General features: G+C 39.1%; 1 protein-coding gene across 1 annotated transcript in view; it reads right to left on the bottom strand.

Moving 5' to 3' along the window:
* The window catches only part of LOC124020997 (voltage-dependent T-type calcium channel subunit alpha-1H-like), a gene marked incomplete at its 3' end in the record, with an annotated part of 212184 nt that overhangs the window by 58241 nt on the left and 128943 nt on the right, over positions 1 to 25000 (bottom strand). The window contains 1 exon segment of the mRNA XM_046336312.1: positions 24562 to 24654. Within this exon segment, the coding sequence (XP_046192268.1) occupies positions 24562 to 24654 (93 nt within the window).

A 25000-nucleotide genomic window follows, 5' to 3' on the forward strand; every position in this document is an offset into this window, starting at 1 on the left:
TACAAACAGCACAGGAATGAAATCATCAACATGTACTGATCACATCTTTAATAATGCTGCAGAAATTAGCTTGAAAGCAGTATCTAGAGTCTTCAGATGTAGTGATCACAATTTAGTAGCCAAAGATCCAAAGGCTGGGCCTAATATAGTGTATAAGAGGACAGGCTGGGCCTAATATAGTGTATAAGAGGTCAGGCTGGGCCTAATATAGTGTATAAGAGGACAGGCTGGGCCTAATATAGTGTATAAGAGGACAGGCTGGGCCTAATATAGTGTATAAGAGGTCAGGCTGGGCCTAATATAGTGTATAAGAGGACAGGCTGGGCCTAATATAGTGTATAAGAGGTCAGGCTGGGCCTAATATAGTGTATAAGAGGTCAGGTTGGGCCTAATATAGTGTATAAGAGGTCAGGCTGGGCCTAATATAGTGTATAAGAGGTCAGGCTGGGCCTAATATAGTGTATAAGAGGTCAGGCTGGGCCTAATATAGTGTATAAGAGGACAGGCTGGGCCTAATATAGTGTATAAGAGGACAGGCTGGGCCTAATATAGTGTATAAGAGGTCAGGCTGGGCCTAATATAGTGTATAAGAGGACAGGCTGGGCCTAATATAGTGTATAAGAGGTCAGGCTGGGCCTAATATAGTGTATAAGAGGTCAGGCTGGGCCTAATATAGTGTATAAGAGGACAGGCTGGGCCTAATATAGTGTATAAGAGGACAGGCTGGGCCTAATATAGTGTATAAGAGGACAGGCTGGGCCTAATATAGTGTATAAGAGGACAGGCTGGGCCTAATATAGTGTATAAGAGGTCAGGCTGGGCCTAATATAGTGTATAAGAGGACAGGCTGGGCCTAATATAGTGTATAAGAGGACAGGCTGGGCCTAATATAGTGTATAAGAGGACAGGCTGGGCCTAATATAGTGTATAAGAGGACAGGCTGGGCCTAATATAGTGTATAAGAGGACAGGCTGGGCCTAATATAGTGAATAAGAGGTCAGGCTTGGCCTAATCTAGTGTATAAGAGGTCAGGCTGGGCCTAATATAGTGTATAAGAGGTCAGGCTGGGCCTAATATAGTGTATAAGAGGACAGGCTGGGCCTAATATAGTGTATAAGAGGACAGGCTGGGCCTAATATAGTGTATAAGAGGACAGGCTGGGCCTAATATAGTGTATAAGAGGTCAGGCTGGGCCTAATATAGTGTATAAGAGGACAGGCTGGGCCTAATATAGTGTATAAGAGGTCATACAATACGTTTTGTAGTGATTCATATGTTGTTGATGTGAAGAACATTTGTTGGTCTGTGGTGTGTAATGAGGAGCACCTAGACACTGCTAGTCTGTTGTGTGTGGTGTGTAATGAGGAGCACCTAGACACTGCTAGTATGTGGTGTGTGGTGTGTAATGAGGAGCAACCAGACGCTGCTGGTCTGTGGTGTGTAATGAGGAGCAACCAGACGCTGCTGGTCTGTGGTGTGTAATGAGGAGCAACCAGACGCTGCTGGTCTGTGGTGTCTAATGAGGAGCAACCAGACGCTGCTGGTCTGTGGTGTGTAATGAGGAGCAACCAGACGCTGCTGGTCTGTGGTGTGTAATGAGGAGCAACCAGACACTGCTGGTCTGTGGTGTGTAATGAGGAGCAAACAGACGCTGCTGGTCTGTGTTGTGTAATGAGGAGCAACCAGACGCTGCTGGTCTGTGGTGTAATGAGGAGCAACCAGACGCTGCTGGTCTGTGGTGTGTAATGAGGAGCAACCAGACGCTGCTGGTCTGTGGTGTGTAATGAGGAGCAACCAGACGCTGCTGGTCTGTGGTGTGTAATGAGGAGCAACCAGACGCTGCTGGTCTGTGGTGTCTAATGAGGAGCAACCAGACGCTGCTGGTCTGTGGTGTCTAATGAGGAGCAACCAGACGCTGCTGGTCTGTGGTGTGTAATGAGGAGCAACCAGACACTGCTGGTCTGTGGTGTGTAATGAGGAGCAAACAGACGCTGCTGGTCTGTGTTGTGTAATGAGGAGCAACCAGACGCTGCTGGTCTGTGGTGTAATGAGGAGCAACCAGACGCTGCTGGTCTGTGGTGTGTAATGAGGAGCAACCAGACACTGCTGGTCTGTGGTGTGTAATGAGGAGGAACCAGATGCTGCTGGTCTGTGGTGTGTAATGAGGAGCAACCAGACACTGCTGGTCTGTGGTGTGTAATGAGGAGCAACCAGACACTGCTGGTCTGTGGTGTGTAATGAGGAGCAACCAGATGCTGCTGGTCTGTGGTGTGTAATGAGGAGCACCTAGACACTGCTAGTCTGTGGTGTGTGGTGTGTAATGAGGAGCAACCAGACGCTGCTGGTCTGTGGTGTGTAATGAGGAGCAACCAGACGCTGCTGGTCTGTGGTGTAATGAGGAGCAACCAGACGCTGCTGGTCTGTGGTGTGTAATGAGGAGCAACCAGACGCTGCTGGTCTGTGGTCTGTAATGAGGAGCAACCAGACGCTGCTGGTCTGTGGTGTGTAATGAGGAGCAACCAGACGCTGCTGGTCTGTGGTGTGTAATGAGGAGCAACCAGACGCTGCTGGTCTGTGGTGTGTAATGAGGAGCAACCAGACGCTGCTGGTCTGTGGTGTGTAATGAGGAGCAACCAGACGCTGTTGGTCTGTGGTGTGTAATGAGGAGCAACCAGACGCTGCTGGTCTGTGGTCTGTGGTGTGTAATGAGGAGCAACCAGACGATGCTGGTCTGTGGTGTGTAATGAGGAGCAACCAGACACTGCTGGTCTGTGGTGTGTAATGAGGAGCAACCAGACGCTGCTGGTCTGTGGTGTGTAATGAGGAGCAACCAGACGCTGCTGGTCTGTGGTGTGTAATGAGGAGCAACCAGACGCTGCTGGTCTGTGGTGTGTAATGAGGAGCAACCAGACGCTGCTGGTCTGTGGTGTGTAATGAGGAGCAAACAGACGCTGCTCTTCACACACGTTTATGTAATTGCTTATTCCAGTTAAGAAAATGACTGTAAAAGCGGTTAAATCCCCTTTGATTGGTGAGGAATTAAAATAATTGTTGAGAAGGATGATGCAAAAGACATGGCAAATAAGTCTGGCTGTCAACCGATTAGCTGTCAACCGATTGGCTGTCCACCGATTGGCTGTCCACCGATTGGCTGTCAACCGATTGGCTGTCAACCGATTGGCTGTCAACCGATTGGCTGTCAACCGATTGGCCAACGTCCTGCAAACTGAGAAATCATGTGACTAAACTGAATAAAAAGAAGAAGAAACTAAACTATGAAACAAAGATAAATGACAGAAAGTATGATGATAAAAAGCATTCAATTACATTTTGGGCAAAAAGGCAAACTCAGCTCCATCATTCATTGAATCAGATGCTCATTCATCACAAAACACACTGATATTGGCAATAACTTTTAAAAAAATTTCAGCAGACTCAGGCATGACATGCCAGCAACAAACGCTGACACTAAACATCCAAGTGTATCTGACCAAATTATGAAAGACAAGCATTAGCAGACTCAGACATGACATGCCAGCAACAAACGCTGACACTAAACATCCAAGTATATCGGACCAAATTATGAAAGACAAGCATTAGCAGACTCAGGCATGACATGCCAGCAACAAACGCTGACACTAAACATCCAAGTATATCGGACCAAATTATGAAAGACAAGCATTAGCAGACTCAGACATGACATGCCAGCAACAAACGCTGACACTAAACATCCAAGTATATCGGACCAAATTATGAAAGACAAGCATTAGCAGACTCAGACATGACATGCCAGCAACAAACGCTGACACTAAACATCCAAGTGTATCGGACCAAATTATGAAAGACAAGCATTGTAATTTTTAATTACGTAAACGGAATGTGGAAGAAGTGAAAAAAAATGATTGTTATCTATCAACAATGACAAGCCACCAGGGTCTGACAATCTAGATGGAAACTTACTGAGGATAATAGTGGACTATATTGCCACTCCTGTTTGCCACAGCTTCAATCCAAGCCTACTAGAAAGTATGTTCCTTCAGGCCTGGAGGGAAGCTAAAGTCATTCTGCTCCCTAAGAATAGTAAAGCCCTCTTTACTGGCTCATAGCCGACCAATCAGCCTGTTACCAACCCTAACATGCCGACCAATCAGCCTGTTACCAACCCTAACATGCCGACCAATCAGCCTGTTACCAACCCTAACATGCCGACCAATCAGCCTGTTACCAACCCTAACATGCCGACCAATCAGCCTGTTACCAACCCTAACATGCTGACCAATCAGCCTGTTACCAACCCCAACATGCTGACCAATCAGCCTGTTACCAACCCCAACATGCCGACCAATCAGCCTGTTACCAACCCTAACATGCTGACCAATCAGCCTGTTACCAACCCCAACATGCCGACCAATCAGCCTGTTACCAACCCCAACATGCCGACCAATCAGCCTGTTACCAACCCCAACATGCCGACCAATCAGCCTGTTACCAACCCTAACATGCCGACCAATCAGCCTGTTACCAACCCTAACATGCCGACCAATCAGCCTGTTACCAACCCTAACATGCTGACCAATCAGCCTGTTACCAACCCTAACATGCCGACCAATCAGCCTGTAACCAACCCTAACATGCCGACCAATCAGCCTGTTACCAACCCTAACATGCCGACCAATCAGCCTGTTACCAACCCTAACATGCTGACCAATCAGCCTGTTACCAACCCTAACATGCCGACCAATCAGCCTGTTACCAACCCTAACATGCCGACCAATCAGCCTGTTACCAACCCTAACATGCTGACCAATCAGCCTGTTACCAACCCTAACATGCCGACCAATCAACATGAGTTTGGTGTAGACCCAATCAACATGAGTTTGGTGTAGACCTAATCAACATGAGTTTGGTGTAGACCTAATCAACATGAGTTTGGTGTAGACCTAATCAACATGAGTTTGGTGTAGACCTAATCAACATGAGTTTGGTGTAGACCTACCTAATCAACATGAGTTTGGTGTAGACCTAATCAACATGAGTTTGGTGTAGACCTACCTAATCAACATGAGTTTGGTGTAGACCTACCTAATCAACATGAGTTTGGTGTAGACCTACCTAATCAACATGAGTTTGGTGTAGACCTACCTAATCAACATGAGTTTGGTGTAGACCTACCTAATCAACATGAGTTTGGTGTAGACCTAATCAACATGAGTTTGGTGTAGACCTACCTAATCAACATGAGTTTGGTGTAGACCTACCTAATCAACATGAGTTTGGTGTAGACCTACCTAATCAACATGAGTTTGGTGTAGACCTAATCAACATGAGTTTGGTGTAGACCTAATCAACATGAGTTTGGTGTAGACCTACCTAATCAACATGAGTTTGGTGTAGACCTACCTAATAAACATGAGTTTGGTGTAGACCTAATCAACATGAGTTTGGTGTAGACCTACCTAATCAACATGAGTTTGGTGTAGACCTACCTAATCAACATGAGTTTGGTGTAGACCTAATCAACATGAGTTTGGTGTAGACGTACCTAATCAACATGAGTTTGGTGTAGACCTACCTAATCAACATGAGTTTGGTGTAGACCTACCTAATCAACATGAGTTTGGTGTAGACCTAATCAACATGAGTTTGGTGTAGACCTAATCAACATGAGTTTGGTGTAGACCTAATCAACATGAGTTTGGTGTAGACCTACCTAATCAACATGAGTTTGGTGTAGACCTAATCAACATGAGTTTGGTGTAGACCTAATCAACATGAGTTTGGTGTAGACCTAATCAACATGAGTTTGGTGTAGACCTAATCAGCATGAGTTTGGTGTAGACCTAATCAACATGAGTTTGGTGTAGACCTAATCAACATGAGTTTGGTGTAGACCTAATCAACATGAGTTTGGTGTAGACCTAATCAACATGAGTTTGGTGTAGACCTAATCAACATGAGTTTGGTGTAGACCTAATCAACATGAGTTTGGTGTAGACCTACCTAATCAACATGAGTTTGGTGTAGACCTACCTAATCAACATGAGTTTGGTGTAGACCTAATCAACATGAGTTTGGTGTAGACCTAATCAACATGAGTTTGGTGTAGACCTAATCAACATGAGTTTGGTGTAGACCTAATCAACATGAGTTTGGTGTAGACCTAATCAACATGAGTTTGGTGTAGACCTAATCAACATGAGTTTGGTGTAGACCTAATCAACATGAGTTTGGTGTAGACCTACCTAATCAACATGAGTTTGGTGTAGACCTACCTAATCAACATGAGTTTGGTGTAGACCTACCTAATCAACATGAGTTTGGTGTAGACCTACCTAATCAACATGAGTTTGGTGTAGACCTAATCAACATGAGTTTGGTGTAGACCTAATCAACATGAGTTTGGTGTAGACCTAATCAACATGAGTTTGGTGTAGACCTAATCAACATGAGTTTGGTGTAGACCTACCTAATCAACATGAGTTTGGTGTAGACCTAATCAACATGAGTTTGGTGTAGACCTACCTAATCAACATGAGTTTGGTGTAGACCTACCTAATCAACATGAGTTTGGTGTAGACCTACCTAATCAACATGAGTTTGGTGTAGACCTACCTAATCAACATGAGTTTGGTGTAGACCTAATCAACATGAGTTTGGTGTAGACCTAATCAACATGAGTTTGGTGTAGACCTAATCAACATGAGTTTGGTGTAGACCTAATCAACATGAGTTTGGTGTAGACCTACCTAATCAACATGAGTTTGGTGTAGACCTACCTAATCAACATGAGTTTGGTGTAGACCTAATCAACATGAGTTTGGTGTAGACCTACCTAATCAACATGAGTTTGGTGTAGACCTACCTAATCAACATGAGTTTGGTGTAGACCTACCTAATCAACATGAGTTTGGTGTAGACCTAATCAACATGAGTTTGGTGTAGACCTAATCAACATGAGTTTGGTGTAGACCTAATCAACATGAGTTTGGTGTAGACCTACCTAATCAACATGAGTTTGGTGTAGACCTACCTAATCAACATGAGTTTGGTGTAGACCTACCTAATCAACATGAGTTTGGTGTAGACCTACCTAATCAACATGAGTTTGGTGTAGACCTACCTAATCAACATGAGTTTGGTGTAGACCTAATCAACATGAGTTTGGTGTAGACCTAATCAACATGAGTTTGGTGTAGACCTAATCAACATGAGTTTGGTGTAGACCTAATCAACATGAGTTTGGTGTAGACCTACCTAATCAACATGAGTTTGGTGTAGACCTAATCAACATGAGTTTGGTGTAGACCTACCTAATCAACATGAGTTTGGTGTAGACCTAATCAACATGAGTTTGGTGTAGACCTACCTAATCAACATGAGTTTGGTGTAGACCTAATCAACATGAGTTTGGTGTAGACCTAATCAACATGAGTTTGGTGTTACCTAATCAACATGAGTTTGGTGTAGACCTAATCAACATGAGTTTGGTGTAGACCTAATCAACATGAGTTTGGTGTAGACCTACCTAATCAACATGAGTTTGGTGTAGACCTAATCAACATGAGTTTGGTGTAGACCTACCTAATCAACATGAGTTTGGTGTAGACCTAATCAACATGAGTTTGGTGTAGACCTAATCAACATGAGTTTGGTGTAGACCTAATCAACATGAGTTTGGTGTAGACCTAATCAACATGAGTTTGGTGTAGACCTACCTAATCAACATGAGTTTGGTGTAGACCTACCTAATCAACATGAGTTTGGTGTAGACCTACCTAATCAACATGAGTTTGGTGTAGACCTACCTAATCAACATGAGTTTGGTGTAGACCTACCTAATCAACATGAGTTTGGTGTAGACCTAATCAACATGAGTTTGGTGTAGACCTAATCAACATGAGTTTGGTGTAGACCTACCTAATCAACATGAGTTTGGTGTAGACCTACCTAATCAACATGAGTTTGGTGTAGACCTAATCAACATGAGTTTGGTGTAGACCTAATCAACATGAGTTTGGTGTAGACCTACCTAATCAACATGAGTTTGGTGTAGACCTACCTAATCAACATGAGTTTGGTGTAGACCTAATCAATGCTATTTATAAATACAGATACAAGTTGACAACAAACTTTCAGAAGTCGTCTGATAAAGTCATGATAATCCAGTTGTAGTGGTCTGATAATCTAGTTGTAGTGGTCTGATAATCTAGTTGTAGTGGTCTGATAATCTAGTTGTAGTGGTCTGATAAAGTCATGATAATCTAGTTGTAGTGGTCTGATAAAGTCATGATAATCTAGTTGTAGTGGTCTGATAAAGTCATGATAATCCAGTTGTAGTGGTCTGATAATCTAGTTGTAGTGGTCTGATAATCTAGTTGTAGTGGTCTGATAATCTAGTTGTAGTGGTCTGATAATCTAGTTGTAGTGGTCTGATAATCTAGTTGTAGTGGTCTGATAATCTAGTTGTAGTGGTCTGATAATCTAGTTGTAGTGGTCTGATAATCTAGTTGTAATGGTCTGATAAAGTCATGATAATCTCGTTGTAGTGGTCTGATAATCTAGTTGTAGTGGTCTGATAAAGTCATGATAATCCAGTTGTAGTGGTCTGATAATCTAGTTGTAGTGGTCTGATAATCTAGTTGTAGTGGTCTGATAATCTAGTTGTAATGGTCTGATAAAGTCATGATAATCTAGTTGTAGTGGTCTGATAATCTAGTTGTAGTGGTCTGATAAAGTCATGATAATTCAGTTGTAGTGGTCTGATAATCTAGTTGTAGTGGTCTGATAAAGTCATGATAATCCAGTTTTAGTGGTCTGATAATCTAGTCGGTTTGTCTGGAGTTGAATCCTAGTTGTCGTGGTCTGATAATCTAGTCGGTTTGTCTGGAGTTGAATCCTAGTTGTAGTGGTCTGATAATCTAGTCGATTTGTCTGGAGTTGAATCCTAGTTGTAGTGGTCTGATAATCTAGTCGGTTTGTCTGGAGTTGAATCCTAGTTGTAGTGGTCTGATAATCTAGTTGGTTTGTCTGGAGTTGAATCCTAGTTGTAGTGGTCTGATAATCTAGTTGGTTTGTCTGGAGTTGAATCCTAGTTGTAGTGGTCTGATAATCTAGTTGGTTTGTCTGGAGTTGAATCCTAGTTGTAGTGGTCTGATAATCTAGTTGGTTTGTCTGGAGTTGAATCCTAGTTGTAGTGGTCTGATAATCTAGTTGGTTTGTCTGGAGTTGAATCCTCGTTGTAGTGGTCTGATAATCTAGTTGTAGTGGTCTGATAATCTAGTTGTAGTGGTCTGATAATCTAGTTGTAGTGGTCTGATAATCTAGTTGTAGTGGTCTGATAATCTAGTTGTAGTGGTCTGATAATCTAGTTGTAGTGGTCTGATAATCTAGTTGTAGTGGTCTGATAATCTAGTTGTAGTGGTCTGATAATCCAGTTGTAGTGGTCTGATAATCCAGTTGTAGTGGTCTGATAATCCAGTTGTAGTGGTCTGATAAAGTCATGATAATCTAGTTGTAGTGGTCTGATAAAGTCATGATAATCTAGTTGTAGTGGTCTGATAATCCAGTTGTAGTGGTCTGATAATCCAGTTGTAGTGGTCTGATAAAGTCATGATAATCTAGTTGTAGTGGTCTGATAAAGTCATGATATTCTAGTTGTAGTGGTCTGATAATCTAGTTGTAGTGGTCTGATAATCTAGTTGTAGTGGTCTGATAATCTAGTTGTAGTGGTCTGATAATCTAGTTGTAGTGGTCTGATAAAGTCATGATAATCTAGTTGTAGTGGTCTGATAATCCAGTTGTAGTGGTCTGATAATCCAGTTGTAGTGGTCTGATAATCTAGTTGTAGTGGTCTGATAATCTAGTTGTAGTGGTCTGATAATCTAGTTGTAGTGGTCTGATAATCTAGTTATAGTGGTCTGATAATCCCGTTGTAGTGGTCTGATAATCTAGTTGTAGTGGTCTGATAATCTAGTTGTAGTGGTCTGATAAAGTCATGATAATCTAGTTGTAGTGGTCTGATAAAGTCATGATAATCTAGTTGTAGTGGTCTGATAATCTAGTTGTAGTGGTCTGATAATCTAGTTGTAGTGGTCTGATAAAGTCATGATAATCTAGTTGTAGTGGTCTGATAATCTAGTTGTAGTGGTCTGATAATCTAGTTGTAGTGGTCTGATAATCTAGTTGTAGTGGTCTGATAATCTAGTTGTAGTGGTCTGATAATCTAGTTGTAGTGGTCTGATAATCTAGTTGTAGTGGTCTGATAATCTAGTTGTAGTGGTCTGATAATCTAGTTGTAGTGGTCTGATAATCTAGTTGTAGTGGTCTGATAATCTAGTTGTAGTGGTCTGATAATCTAGTTGTAGTGGTCTGATATTCTAGTTGTAGTGGTCTGATAATCTAGTTGTAGTGGTCTGATAATCTCGTTGTAGTGGTCTGATAATCTAGTTGTAGTGGTCTGATAATCTCGTTGTAGTGGTCTGATAATCTAGTTGTAGTGGTCTGATAAAGTCATGATAATCTAGTTGTAGTGGTCTGATAATCTAGTTGTAGTGGTCTGATAATCTAGTTGTAGTGGTCTGATAAAGTCATGATAATCTCGTTGTAGTGGTCTGATAAAGTCATGATAATCTAGTTGTAGTGGTCTGATAAAGTCATGATAATCCAGTTGTAGTGGTCTGATAATCTAGTTGTAGTGGTCTGATAATCTAGTTGTAGTGGTCTGATAATCTAGTTGTAGTGGTCTGATAATCTAGTTGTAGTGGTCTGATAATCTAGTTGTAGTGGTCTGATAAAGTCATGATAATCTCGTTGTAGTGGTCTGATAATCTAGTTGTAGTGGTCTGATATTCTAGTTGTAGTGGTCTGATAATCTAGTTGTAGTGGTCTGATAATCTAGTTGTAGTGGTCTGATAATCTAGTTGTAGTGGTCTGATATTCTAGTTGTAGTGGTCTGATAATCTAGTTGTAGTGGTCTGATAATCTAGTTGTAGTGGTCTGATAATATAGTTGTAGTGGTCTGATAATCTAGTTGTAGTGGTCTGATAATCTAGTTGTAGTGGTCTGATAATCTAGTTGTAGTGGTCTGATATTCTAGTTGTAGTGGTCTGATAATCTCGTTGTAGTGGTCTGATAATCTAGTTGTAGTGGTCTGATAAAGTCATGATAATCTAGTTGTAGTGGTCTGATAATCTAGTTGTAGTGGTCTGATAATCTAGTTGTAGTGGTCTGATAATCTAGTTGTAGTGGTCTGATAAAGTCATGATAATCTCGTTGTAGTGGTCTGATAATCTAGTTGTAGTGGTCTGATATTCTAGTTGTAGTGGTCTGATAATCTAGTTGTAGTGGTCTGATAATCTAGTTGTAGTGGTCTGATAATCTAGTTGTAGTGGTCTGATAATCTAGTTGTAGTGGTCTGATAATCTAGTTGTAGTGGTCTGATAATCTAGTTGTAGTGGTCTGATAATCTAGTTGTAGTGGTCTGATAATATAGTTGTAGTGGTCTGATAATCTAGTTGTAGTGGTCTGATAATCTAGTTGTAGTGGTCTGATAATCTAGTTGTAGTGGTCTGATAATCTAGTTGTAGTGGTCTGATAATCTAGTTGTAGTGGTCTGATAATCTAGTTGTAGTGGTCTGATAAAGTCATGATAATCTAGTTGTAGTGGTCTGATAATCTAGTTGTAGTGGTCTGATAATCTAGTTGTAGTGGTCTGATAATCTAGTTGTAGTGGTCTGATAAAGTCATGATAATCTCGTTGTAGTGGTCTGATAATCTAGTTGTGGTCTGATAATCTGATGATTCTAGTTGTAGTGGTCTGATAATCTAGTTGTAGTGGTGGTCTGATAATCTAGTTGTAGTGGTCTGATAATCTAGTTGTAGTGGTCTAATAATCTAGTTGTAGTGGTCTGATAATCTAGTTGTAGTGGTCTGATAATCTAGTTGTAGTGGTCTGATAATCTAGTTGTAGTGGTCTGATAATCTAGTTGTAGTGGTCTGATAATCTAGTTGTAGTGGTCTGATAAAGTCATGATAATCTAGTTGTAGTGGTCTGATAATCTAGTTGTAGTGGTCTGATAATCTAGTTGTAGTGGTCTGATAATCTAGTTGTAGTGGTCTGATAATCTAGTTGTAGTGGTCTGATAATCTAGTTGTAGTGGTCTGGTCTGATAATCTAGTTGTAGTGGTCTGATAATCTAAGTTGTAGTGGTCTGATAAAGTCATGATAATCTAGTTGTAGTGGTCTGATAATCTAGTTGTAGTGGTCTGATATTCTAGTTGTAGTGGTCTGATAATCTAGTTGTAGTGGTCTGATAATAGTTCTAGTGGTCTGATAATCTAGTTGTGGTCTGATAATCTAGTTGTAGTGGTCTGATAATCTAGTTGTAGTGGTCTGATAATCTAGTTGTAGTGGTCTGATAATCTAGTTGTAGTGGTCTGATAATCTAGTTGTAGTGGTCTGATAATCTAGTTGTAGTGGTCTGATAATCTAGTTGTAGTGGTCTGATAATCTAGTTGTAGTGGTCTGATAATCTAGTTGTAGTGGTCTGATAATCTAGTTGTAGTGGTCTGATAATCTAGTTGTAGTGGTCTGATAATCTAGTTGTAGTGGTCTGATAAAGTCATGATAATCTAGTTGTAGTGGTCTGATAATCTAGTTGTAGTGGTCTGATAATCTAGTTGTAGTGGTCTGATAATCTAGTTGTAGTGGTCTGATAATCTAGTTGTAGTGGTCTGAGTGGTCTGATAATCTAGTTGTAGTGGTCTGATAATCTAGTTGTAGTGGTCTGATAATCTAGTTGTAGTGGTCTGATAAGTTGTAGTGGTCTGATAATCTAGTTGTAGTGGTCTGATAATCTAGTTGTAGTGGTCTGATAATCTAGTTGTAGTGGTTGATAATCTAGTTGTAGTGGTCTGATAATCTAGTTGTAGTGGTCTGATAATCTAGTTGTAGTGGTCTGATAATCTAGTTGTAGTGGTCTGATAATCTAGTTGTAGTGGTCTGATGTAATCTAGTTGTAGTGGTCTGATAATCTAGTTGTAGTGGTCTGATAATCTAGTTGTAGTGGTCTGATAATCTAGTTGATAATCTGATAAGTTGTAGTGGTCTGATAATCTAGTTGTAGTGGTCTGATAATCTAGTTGTAGTGGTCTGATAATCTAGTTGTAGTGGTCTGATAATCTAGTTGTAGTGGTCTGATAATCTAGTTGTAGTGGTCTGATAATCTAGTTGTAGTGGTCTGATAATCTAGTTGTAGTGGTCTGATAATCTAGTTGTAGTGGTCTGATAATCTAGTTGTAGTGGTCTGATAATCTAGTTGTAGTGGTCTGATAATCTAGTTGTAGTGGTCTGATAATCTAGTTGTAGTGGTCTGATAATCTAGTTGTAGTGGTCTGATAATCTGTTGTAGTGGTCTGATAATCTAGTTGTAGTGGTCTGATAATCTAGTTGTAGTGGTCTGATAATCTAGTTGTAGTGGTCTGATAATCTAGTTGTAGTGGTCTGATAATCTAAAGTTGTAGTGGTCTGATAATCCCGTTGTAGTGGTCTGATAATCTAGTTGTAGTGGTCTGATAATCTAGTTGTAGTGGTCTGATAAAGTCATGATAATCTAGTTGTAGTGGTCTGATAATCTAGTTGTAGTGGTCTGATAAAGTCATGATAATCTAGTTGTAGTGGTCTGATAATCTAGTTGTAGTGGTCTGATATTCTAGTTGTAGTGGTCTGATAATCTAGTTGTAGTGGTCTGATAATCTAGTTGTAGTGGTCTGATAATCTAGTTGTAGTGGTCTGATAATCTAGTTGTAGTGGTCTGATAATCTAGTTGTAGTGGTCTGATAATCTAGTTGTAGTGGTCTGATAATCTAGTTGTAGTGGTCTGATAATCTAGTTGTAGTGGTCTGATATTCTAGTTGTAGTGGTCTGATAATCTCGTTGTAGTGGTCTGATAATCTAGTTGTAGTGGTCTGATAAAGTCATGATAATCTAGTTGTAGTGGTCTGATAATCTAGTTGTAGTGGTCTGATAATCTAGTTGTAGTGGTCTGATAATCTAGTTGTAGTGGTCTGATAAAAGTCTGATAATCTAGTTGTAGTGGTTGTAGTGGTCTGATAATCTAGTTGTAGTGGTCTGATAATCTAGTTGTAGTGGATGATAATCTAGTTGTAGTGGTCTGATAATCTAGTTGTAGTGGTCTGATAATCTAGTTGTAGTGGTCTGATAATCTAGTTGTAGTGGTCTAATAATCTAGTTGTAGTGGTCTGATAATCTAGTTGTAGTGGTCTGATAATCTAGTTGTAGTGGTCTGATAATCTAGTTGTAGTGGTCTGATAATCTAGTTGTAGTGGTCTGATAATCTAGTTGTAGTGGTCTGATAATCTAGTTGTAGTGGTCTGATAATCTAGTTGTAGTGGTCTGATAGTTCTAGTTGTAGTGGTCTGATAATCTAGTTGTAGTGGTCTGATAATCTAGTTGTAGTGGTCTGATAAAGTCAGTGGTCTGATAATCTAGTTGTAGTGGTCTGATAATCTAGTTGTAGTGGTCTGATAATCTGGTCTGTTGTAGTGGTCTGATAATCTGGTTGTAGTGGTCTGATAATCTAGTTGTAGTGGTCTGATAATCTAGTTGTAGTGGTCTGATAATCTAGTTGTAGTGGTCTGATAATCTATGATAATCTAGTTGTAGTGGTCTGATAATCTAGTTGTAGTGGTCTGATAATCTAGTTGTAGTGGTCTGATAATCTAGTTGTAGTGGTCTGATAATCTAGTTGTAGTGGTCTGATAATCTAGTTGTAGTGGTCTGATAATCTAGTTGTAGTGGTCTGATAATCTAGTTGTAGTGGTCTGATAATCTAGTTGTAGTGGTCTGATAATCTAGTTGTAGTGGTCTGATAATCTAGTTGTAGTGGTCTGATAATCTAGTTGTAGTGGTCTGATAATCTAGTTGTAGTGGTCTGATAATCTAGTTGTAGTGGTCTGATAAATGTAGTGGTCTGATAATCTAGTTGTAGTGGTCTGATAATCTAGTTGTAGTGGTCTGATAATCTAGTTGTAGTGGTCTGATAATCTAGTTGTAGTGGTCTGATAAGTGGTCTGATAATCTGTTGTAGTGGTCTGATAATCTAGTTGTAGTGGTCTGATAATCTAGTTGTAGTGGTCTGATAATCTAGTTGTAGTGGTCTGATAATCTAGTTGTAGTTGATAATCTAGTTGTAGTGGTCTGATAATCTAGTTGTAGTGGTCTGATAATCTAGTTGTAGTGGTCTGATAATCTAGTTGTAGTGGTCTGATAATCTAGTTGTAGTGGTCTGATAATCTAGTTGTAGTGGTCTGATAATCTAGTTGTAGTGGTCTGATAATCTAGTTGTAGTGGTCTGATAATCTAGTTGTAGTGGTCTGATAATCTAGTTGTAGTGGTCTGATAATCTAGTTGTAGTGGTCTGATAATCTAGTTGTAGTGGTCTGATAATCTAGTTGTAGTGTCTGATAATCTAGTTGATAATCTAGTTGTAGTGGTCTGATAATCTAGTTGTAGTGGTCTGATAATCTAAGTGGTCTGATAATCTAGTTGTGATAATCTAGTTGTAGTGGTCTGATAATCTAGTTGTAGTGGTCTGATAATCTAGTTGTAGTGGTCTGATAATCTAGTTGTAGTGGTCTGATAATCTAGTTGTAGTGGTCTGATAATCTAGTTGTAGTGGTCTGATAATCTAGTTGTAGTGGTCTGATAATCTAGTTGTAGTGGTCTGATAATCTAGTTGTAGTGGTCTGATAATCTAGTTGTAGTGGTCTGATAATCTAGTTGTAGTGGTCTGATAATCTAGTTGTAGTGGTCTGATAATCTAGTTGTAGTGGTCTGATAATCTAGTTGTAGTGGTCTGATAATCTAGTTGTAGTGGTCTGATAAGTGGTCTGTAGTTGTAGTGGTCTGATAATCTAAGTGGTCTGATAATCTAGTTGTAGTGGTCTGATAATCTAGTTGTAGTGGTCTGATAATCTAGTTGTAGTGGTCTGATAATCTAGTTGTAAGTGGTCTGATAATCTAGTTGTAGTGGTCTGATAATCTAGTTGTAGTGGTCTGATAATCTAGTTGTAGTGGTCTGATAATCTAGTTGTAGTGGTCTGGTCTGATAATCTAGTTGTAGTGGTCTGATAATCTAGTTGTAGTGGTCTGATAATCTAGTTGTAGTGGTCTGATAATCTAGTTGTAGTGGTCTGATAATCTAGTTGTAGTGGATAATCTGATAATCTAGTTGTAGTGGTCTGTGGTCTGATAATCTAGTTGTAGTGGTCTGATAATCTAGTTGTAGTGGTCTGATAAAGTCATGATAATCTAGTTGTAGTGGTCTGATAATCTAGTTGTAGTGGTCTGATAAAGTCATGATAATCTAGTTGTAGTGGTCTGATAATCTAGTTGTAGTGGTCTGATAATCTAGTTGTAGTGGTCTGATAATCTAGTTGTAGTGGTCTGATAATCTAGTTGTAGTGGTCTGATAATCTAGTTGTAGTGGTCTGATAATCTAGTTGTAGTGGTCTGATAATCTAGTTGTAGTGGTCTGATAAAGTCATGATAATCTCGTTGTAGTGGTCTGATAATCTAGTTGTAGTGGTCTGATATTCTAGTTGTAGTGGTCTGATAATCTAGTTGTAGTGGTCTGATAATCTAGTTGTAGTGGTCTGATAATCTAGTTGTAGTGGTCTGATAATAGTTGTAGTGGTCTGATAATCTAGTTGTAGTGGTCTGATAATCTAGTTGTAGTGGTCTGATAATCTAGTTGTAGTGGTCTGATAATCTAGTTGTAGTGGGATAATCTAGTTGTAGTGGTCTGATAATCTAGTTGTAGTGGTCTGGTCTGATAATCTAGTTGTAGTGGTCTGATAATCTAGTTGTAGTGGTCTGATAATCTAGTTGTAGTGGTCTGATAATCTGATAATCTAGTTGTAGTGGTCTGATAATCTAGTTGTAGTGGTCTGATAATCTAGTTGTAGTGGTCTGATAATCTAGTTGTAGTGGTCTGATAATCTAGTTGTAGTGGTCTGATAATCTAGTTGTAGTGGTCTGATAATCTAGTTGTAGTGGTCTGATAATCTAGTTGTAGTGGTCTGATAATCTAGTTGTAGTGGTCTGATAATCTAGTTGTAGTGGTCTGATAATCTAGTTGTAATCTAGTTGTAGTGGTCTGATAATCTAGTTGTAGTGGTCTGATAATCTAGTTGTAGTGGTCTGATAATCTAGTTGTAGTGGTCTGATAATCTAGTTGTAGTGGTCTGATAATCTAGTTGTAGTGGTCTGATAATCTAGTTGTAGTGGTCTGATAATCTAGTTGTAGTGGTCTGATAATCTAGTTGTAGTGGTCTGATAATCTAGTTGTAGTGGTCTGATAATCTAGTTGTAGTGGTCTGATAATCTAGTTGTAGTGGTCTGATAATCTAGTGGTTGTAGTGGTCTGATAATCTAGTTGTTAGTGGTCTGATAATCTAGTTGTAGTGGTCTGATAATCTAGTTGTAGTGGTCTGATAATCTAGTTGTAGTGGTCTGATAATCTAGTTGTAGTGGTCTGATAATCTAGTTGTAGTGGTCTGATAATCTAGTTGTAGTGGTCTGATAATCTAGTTGTAGTGGTCTGATAATCTAGTTGTAGTGGTCTGATAATCTAGTTGTAGTGGTCTGATAATCTAGTTGTAGTGGTCTGATAATCTAGTTGTAGTGGTCTGATAATCTAGTTGTAGTGGTCTGATAATCTAGTTGTAGTGGTCTGATAATCTAGTTGTAGTGGTCTGATAATCTAGTTGTAGTGGTCTGATAATCTAGTTGTAGTGGTCTGATAATCTAGTTGTAGTGGTCTGATAATCTAGTTGTAGTGGTCTGATAATCTAGTTGTAGTGGTCTGATAATCTAGTTGTAGTGGTCTGATAATCTAGTTGTAGTGGTCTGATAATCTAGTCTAGTTGTAGTGGTCTGATAATCTAGTTGTAGTGGTCTGATAATCTAGTTGTAGTGGTCTGATAAAGTCATGATAATCTAGTTGTAGTGGTCTGATAATCTAGTTGTAGTGGTCTGATAATCTAGTTGTAGTGGTCTGATAATCTAGTTGTAGTGGTCTGATAATCTGATAATCTAGTTGTAGTGGTCTGATAATCTAGTTGTAGTGGTCTGATAATCTAGTTGTAGTGGTCTGATAATCTAAGTTGTAGTGGTCTGATAATCTAGTTGTAGTGGTCTGATAATCTAGTTGTAGTGGTCTGATAATCTAGTTGTAGTGGTCTGATAATCTAGTTGTAGTGGTCTGATAATCTAGTTGTAGTGGTCTGATAATCTAGTTGTAGTGGTCTGATAATCTAGTTGTAGTGGTCTGATAATCTAGTTGTAGTGGTCTGATAATCTGATAAGTTGTAGTGGTCTGATAATCTAGTTGTAGTGGTCTGATAATCTAGTTGTAGTGGTCTGATAATCTAGTTGTAGTGGTCTGATAATCTAGTTGTAGTGGTCTGATAATCTAGTTGTAGTGGTCTGATAATCTAGTTGTAGTGGTCTGATAATCTAGTTGTAGTGGTCTGATAATCTAGTTGTAGTGGTCTGATAATCTAGTTGTAGTGGTCTGATAATCTAGTTGTAGTGGTCTGATAATCTAGTTGTAGTGGTCTGATAATCTAGTTGTAGTGGTCTGATAATCTAGTTGTAGTGGTCTGATAATCTGTTGTAGTGGTCTGATAATAATCTAGTTGTAGTGGTCTGATAATCTAGTTGTAGTGGTCTGATAATCTAGTTGTAGTGGTCTGATAATCTAGTTGTAGTGGTCTGATAATCTAGTTGTAGTGGTCTGATAATCTAGTTGTAGTGGTCTGATAATCTAGTTGTAGTGGTCTGATAAGTAATCTAGTTGTAGTGGTCTGATAATCTAGTTGTAGTGGTCTGATAATCTAGTTGTAGTGGTCTGATAATCTAGTTGTAGTGGTCTGATAATCTAGTTGTAGTGGTCTGATAATCTAGTTGTAGTGGTCTGATAATCTAGTTGTAGTGGTCTGATAATCTAGTTGTAGTGGTCTGATAATCTAGTTGTAGTGGTCTGATAATCTAGTTGTAGTGGTCTGATAATCTAGTTGTAGTGGTCTGATAATCTAGTTGTAGTGGTCTGATAATCTAAGTTGTAGTGGTCTGATAATCTAGTTGTAAGTGGTCTGATAATCTAGTTGTAGTGGTCTGATAATCTAGTTGTAGTGGTCTGATAATCTAGTTGTAGTGGTCTGATAATCTAGTTGTAGTGGTCTGATAATCTAGTTGTAGTGGTCTGATAATCTAGTTGTAGTGGTCTGATAATCTAGTTGTAGTGGTCTGATAATCTAATCTAGTTGTAGTGGTCTGATAATCTAGTTGTAGTGGTCTGATAATCTAGTTGTAGTGGTCTGATAATCTAGTTGTAGTCTAGTTGTAGTGGTCTGATAATCTAGTTGTAGTGGTCTGTAGTTGTAGTGGTCTGATAATCTAGTTGTAGTGGTCTGATAATCTAGTTGTAGTGGTCTGATAATCTAGTTGTAGTGGTCTGATAAAGTCATGATAATCTAGTTGTAGTGGTCTGATAATCTAGTTGTAGTGGTCTGATAGTTCTAGTTGTAGTGGTCTGATAAGTGGTCTGATAATCTAGTTGTAGTGGTCTGATAATCTAGTTGTAGTGGTCTGATAATCTAGTTGTAGTGGTCTGATAATCTAGTTGTAGTGGTCTGATAATCTAGTTGTAGTGGTCTGATAATCTAGTTGTAGTGGTCTGATAATCTAGTTGTAGTGGTCTGATAATCTAGTTGTAGTGGTCTGATAATCTAGTTGTAGTGGTCTGATAATCTAGTTGTAGTGGTCTGATAATCTAGTTGTAGTGGTCTGATAATCTAGTTGTAGTGGTCTGATAATCTAGTTGTAGTGGTCTGATAATCTAGTTGTAGTGGTCTGATAATCTAGTTGTAGTGGTCTGATAATCTAGTTGTAGTGGTGGTCTGATAATCTAGTTGTAGTGGTCTGAGTGGTCTGATAATCTAGTTGTAGTGGTCTGATAATCTAGTTGTAGTGGTCTGTCTGATAATCTAGTTGTAGTGGTCTGATAATCTAGTTGTAGTGGTCTGATAATCTAGTTGTAGTGGTCTGATAATCTAGTTGTAGTGGTCTGATAATCTAGTTGTAGTGGTCTGATAATCTAGTTGTAGTGGTCTGATAATCTAGTTGTAGTGGTCTGATAATCTAGTTGTAGTGGTCTGATAATCTAGTTGTAGTGGTCTGATAAAGTTGTAGTGGTCTGATAATCTAGTTGTAGTGGTCTGATAATCTAGTTGTAGTGGTCTGATAATCTAGTTGTAGTGGTCTGATAAAGTGGTCTGATAGTTGTAGTGTGGTCTGATAATCTAGTTGTAGTGGTCTGATAATCTAGTTGTAGTGGTCTGATAATGATAATCTAGTTGTAGTGGTCTGATAATGTAGTGGTCTGATAAGTTGTAGTGGTCTGATAATCTAGTTGTAGTGGTCTGATAATCTAGTTGTAGTGGTCTGATAATCTAGTTGTAGTGGTCTGATAATCTAGTTGTAGTGGTCTGATAATCTAGTTGTAGTGGTCTGATAATCTAGTTGTAGTGGTGATAATCTAGTTGAGTGGTCTGATAATCTAGTTGTAGTGGTCTGATAATCTAGTTGTAGTGGTCTGATAATCTAAGTTGTAGTGGTCTGATAATCTAGTTGTAGTGGTCTGATAATCTAGTTGTAGTGGTCTGATAATCTAGTTGTAGTGGTCTGATAATCTAGTTGTAGTGGTCTGATAATCTAGTTGTAGTGGTCTGATAATCTAGTTGTAGTGGTCTGATAATCTAGTTGTAGTGGTCTGATAATCTAGTTGTAGTGGTCTGATAATCTAGTTGTAGTGGTCTGATAATCTAGTTGTAGTGGTCTGATAATCTAGTTGTAGTGGTCTGATAATCTAGTTGTAGTGGTCTGATAAATAATCTAGTTGTAGTGGTCTGATAATCTAGTTGTAGTGGTCTGATAATCTAGTTGTAGTGGTCTGATAATCTAGTTGTAGTGGTCTGATAATCTAGTTGTAGTGGTCTGATAATCTAGTTGTAGTGGTCTGATAATCTAGTTGTAGTGGTCTGATAATAGTTGATAATCTAGTTGTAGTGGTCTGATAATCTAGTTGTAGTGGTCTGATAATCTAGTTGTAGTGGTCTGATAATCTAGTTGTAGTGGTCTGATAATGATAATCTAGTTGTAGTGGTCTGATAATCTAGTTGTAGTGGTCTGATAATCTAGTTGTAGTGGTCTGATAATCTAGTTGTAGTGGTCTGATAATCTAGTTGTAGTGGTCTGATAATCTAGTTGTAGTGGTCTGATAATCTAGTTGTAGTGGTCTGATAATCTAGTTGTAGTGGTCTGATAATCTAGTTGTAGTGGTCTGATAATCTAGTTGTAGTGGTCTGATAATCTAGTTGTAGTGGTCTGATAATCTAGTTGTAGTGGTCTGATAATCTAGTTGTAGTGGTCTGATAAAGTTGTAGTGGTCTAGTTGTAGTGGTCTGATAATCTAGTTGTAGTAGTGGTCTGATAATCTAGTTGTAGTGGTCTGATAATCTAGTTGTAGTGGTCTGATAATCTAGTTGTAAGTCATGATAATCTAGTTGTAGTGGTCTGATAATCTAGTTGTAGTGGTCTGATAATCTAGTTGTAGTGGTCTGATAATCTAGTTGTAGTGGTCTGATAATCTAGTTGTAGTGGTCTGATAATCTAGTTGTAGTGGTCTGATAATCTAGTTGTAGTGGTCTGATAATCTAGTTGTAGTGGTCTGATAGTGGTCTGATAAGTTGTAGTGGTCTGATAATCTAGTTGTAGTGGTCTGATAATCTAGTTGTAGTGGTCTGATAATCTAGTTGTAGTGGTCTGATAATCTAGTTGTAGTGGTCTGATAATCTAGTTGTAGTGGTCTGATAATCTAGTTGTAGTGGTTCTGATAATCTAGTTGTAGTGGTCTGATAATCTAGTTGTAGTGGTCTGATAATCTAGTTGTAGTGGTCTGATAATCTAGTTGTAGTGGTCTGATAATCTAGTTGTAGTGATAATCTAGTTGTAGTGGTCTGATAATCTAGTTGTAGTGGTCTGGTCTGATAATCTAGTTGTAGTGGTCTGATAATCTAGTTGTAGTGGTCTGATAATCTAGTTGTAGTGGTCTGATAATCTAGTTGTAGTGGTCTGATAATCTAGTTGTAGTAGTTCTAGTTGTGGTCTGATAATCTAGTTGTAGTGGTCTGATAATCTAGTTGTAGTGGTCTGATAATCTAGTTGTAGTGGTCTGATAATCTAGTTGTAGTGGTCTGATAATCTGTTGTAGTGGTCTGATAATCTAGTTGTAGTGGTCTGATAATCTAGTTGTAGTGGTCTGATAATCTAGTTGTAGTGGTCTGATAATCTAGTTGTAGTGGTCTGATAATCTAGTTGTAGTGGTCTGATAATCTAGTTGTAGTGGTCTGATAATCTAGTTGTAGTGGTCTGATAATCTAGTTGTTAGTGGTCTGATAATCTAGTTGTAGTGGTCTGATAATCTAGTTGTAGTGGTCTGATAATCTAGTTGTAGTGGTCTGATAATCTAGTTGTAGTGGTCTGATAATCTAGTTGTAGTGGTCTGATAATCTAGTTGTAGTGGTCTGATAATCTAGTTGTAGTGGTCTGATAATCTAGTTGTAGTGGTCTGATAATCTGATAATCTAGTTGTAGTGTCTGTAGTTGATAATCTAGTTGTAGTGGTCTGATAATCTAGTTGTAGTGGTCTGATAATCTAGTTGTAGTGGTCTGATAATCTAGTTGTAGTGGTCTGATAATCTAGTTGTAGTGGTCTGATAATCTAGTTGTAGTGGTCTGATAATCTAGTTGTAGTGGTCTGATAATCTAGTTGTAGTGGTCTGATAATCTAGTTGTAGTGGTCTGATAATCTAGTTGTAGTGGTCTGAGTTGTAGTGGTCTGATAAGTTGTTGTAGTGGTCTGATAATCTAGTTGTAGTGGTCTGATAATCTAGTTGTAGTGGTCTGATAATCTAGTTGTAGTGGTCTGATAATCTCGTTGTAGTGGTCTGATAATCTAGTTGTAGTGGTCTGATATTCTAGTTGTAGTGGTCTGATAATCTAGTTGTAGTGGTCTGATAATCTAGTTGTAGTGGTCTGATAATCTAGTTGTAGTGGTCTGATAATCTAGTTGTAGTGGTCTGATAATCTAGTTGTAGTGGTCTGATAATCTAGTTGTAGTGGTCTGATAATCTAGTTGTAGTGGTCTGATAATCTAGTTGTAGTGGTCTGATAATCTAGTTGTAGTGGTCTGATAATCTAGTTGTAGTGGTCTGATAATCTAGTTGTAGTGGTCTGATAATCTAGTTGTAGTGGTCTGATAATCTAGTTGTAGTGGTCTGATAATCTAGTTGTAGTGGTCTGATAAGTGGTCTGATAAGTTGTAGTGGTCTGATAATCTAGTTGTAGTGGTGATAATCTAGTTGTAGTGGTCTGATAATCTAGTTGTAGTGGTCTGATAATCTAGTTGTAGTGGTCTGATAATCTAGTTGTAGTGGTCTGATAATCTAGTTGTAGTGGTCTGATAATCTAGTTGTAGTGGTCTGATAAGTCATGATAATCTAGTTGTAGTGGTCTGATAATCTAGTTGTAGTGGTCTGATAATCTAGTTGTAGTGGTCTGATAATCTAGTTGTAGTGGTCTGATAATCTAGTTGTAGTGGTCTGATAATCTAGTTGTAGTGGTCTGATAATCTAGTTGTAGTGGTCTGATAATCTAGTTGTAGTGGTCTGATAAAGTGGTCTGATAATCTGTTGTAGTGGTCTGATAATCTAGTTGTAGTGGTCTGATAATCTAGTTGTAGTGGTCTGATAATCTAGTTGTAGTGGTCTGATAATCTAGTTGTAGTGGTCTGATAATCTAGTTGTAGTGGTCTGATAATCTAGTTGAGTGGTAATCTAGTGGTTGATAATCTAGTTGTAGTGGTCTGATAATCTAGTTGTAGTGGTCTGATAATCTAGTTGTAGTGGTCTGATAATCTAGTTGTAGTGGTCTGATAATCTAGTGGTCTGATAATCTAGTTGTAGTGGTCTGATAATCTAGTTGTAGTGGTCTGATAATCTAGTTGTAGTGGTCTGATAATCTAGTTGTAGTGGTCTGATAATCTAGTTGTAGTGGTCTGATAATCTAGTTGTAGTGGTCTGATAATCTAGTTGTAGTGGTCTGGTCTGATAATCTAGTTGTAGTGGTCTGGTCTGATAATCTAGTTGTAGTGGTCTGATAATCTAGTTGTAGTGGTCTGATAATCTAGTTGTAGTGGTCTGATAATCTAGTTGTAGTGGTCTGATAATCTAGTTGTAGTGGTCTGATAATCTAGTTGTAGTGGTCTGATAATCTAGTTGTAGTGGTCTGATAAGTTGTAGTGGTCTGATAATCTAGTTGTGGTCTGATAATCTAGTTGTAGTGGTCTGATAAAGTCATGATAATCTCGTTGTAGTGGTCTGATAATCTAGTTGTAGTGGTCTGATAAAGATACTCACGATGATGAGGAATATAAAGTAGATGAAGTTGTAGAAGGAGTGAGCATCCATTACATAGTACATGATGTCCACCCAGCCTTCCAGAGTTATCACCTAGAGAGAGAGAGAGAGAGAGAGAGAGAGAGAGAGAGAGAGAGAGAGAGAGAGAGAGAGAGAGAGAGAGATAAAGTAGAGAAGAGAGAGAGAGAGTGGCATCCAGAGATAGTAGAGAGAGAGAGAGAGAGAGAGAGAGAGAGAGAGAGAGAGAGAGAGAGAGAGAGAGAGAGAGAGAGAGAGAGAGAGAGAGAGAGAGAGAGAGAGAGAGAGGGAGGGAGAGATATCGTGAGAGAGGGGGGAGGAGGGAGAGAGGGGGCGAGAGATAGAGAGGGAGATAGAGAGGGAGGGAGAGATATCGTGAGAGAGGGGGGGAGGAGGGAGAGATAGAGAGAGAGAGACAGAG

The sequence above is a fragment of the Oncorhynchus gorbuscha genome, unplaced genomic scaffold, assembly GCF_021184085.1.
Source record: "Oncorhynchus gorbuscha isolate QuinsamMale2020 ecotype Even-year unplaced genomic scaffold, OgorEven_v1.0 Un_scaffold_1016, whole genome shotgun sequence".
In the NCBI taxonomy this organism is placed as follows: domain Eukaryota; kingdom Metazoa; phylum Chordata; class Actinopteri; order Salmoniformes; family Salmonidae; genus Oncorhynchus; species Oncorhynchus gorbuscha.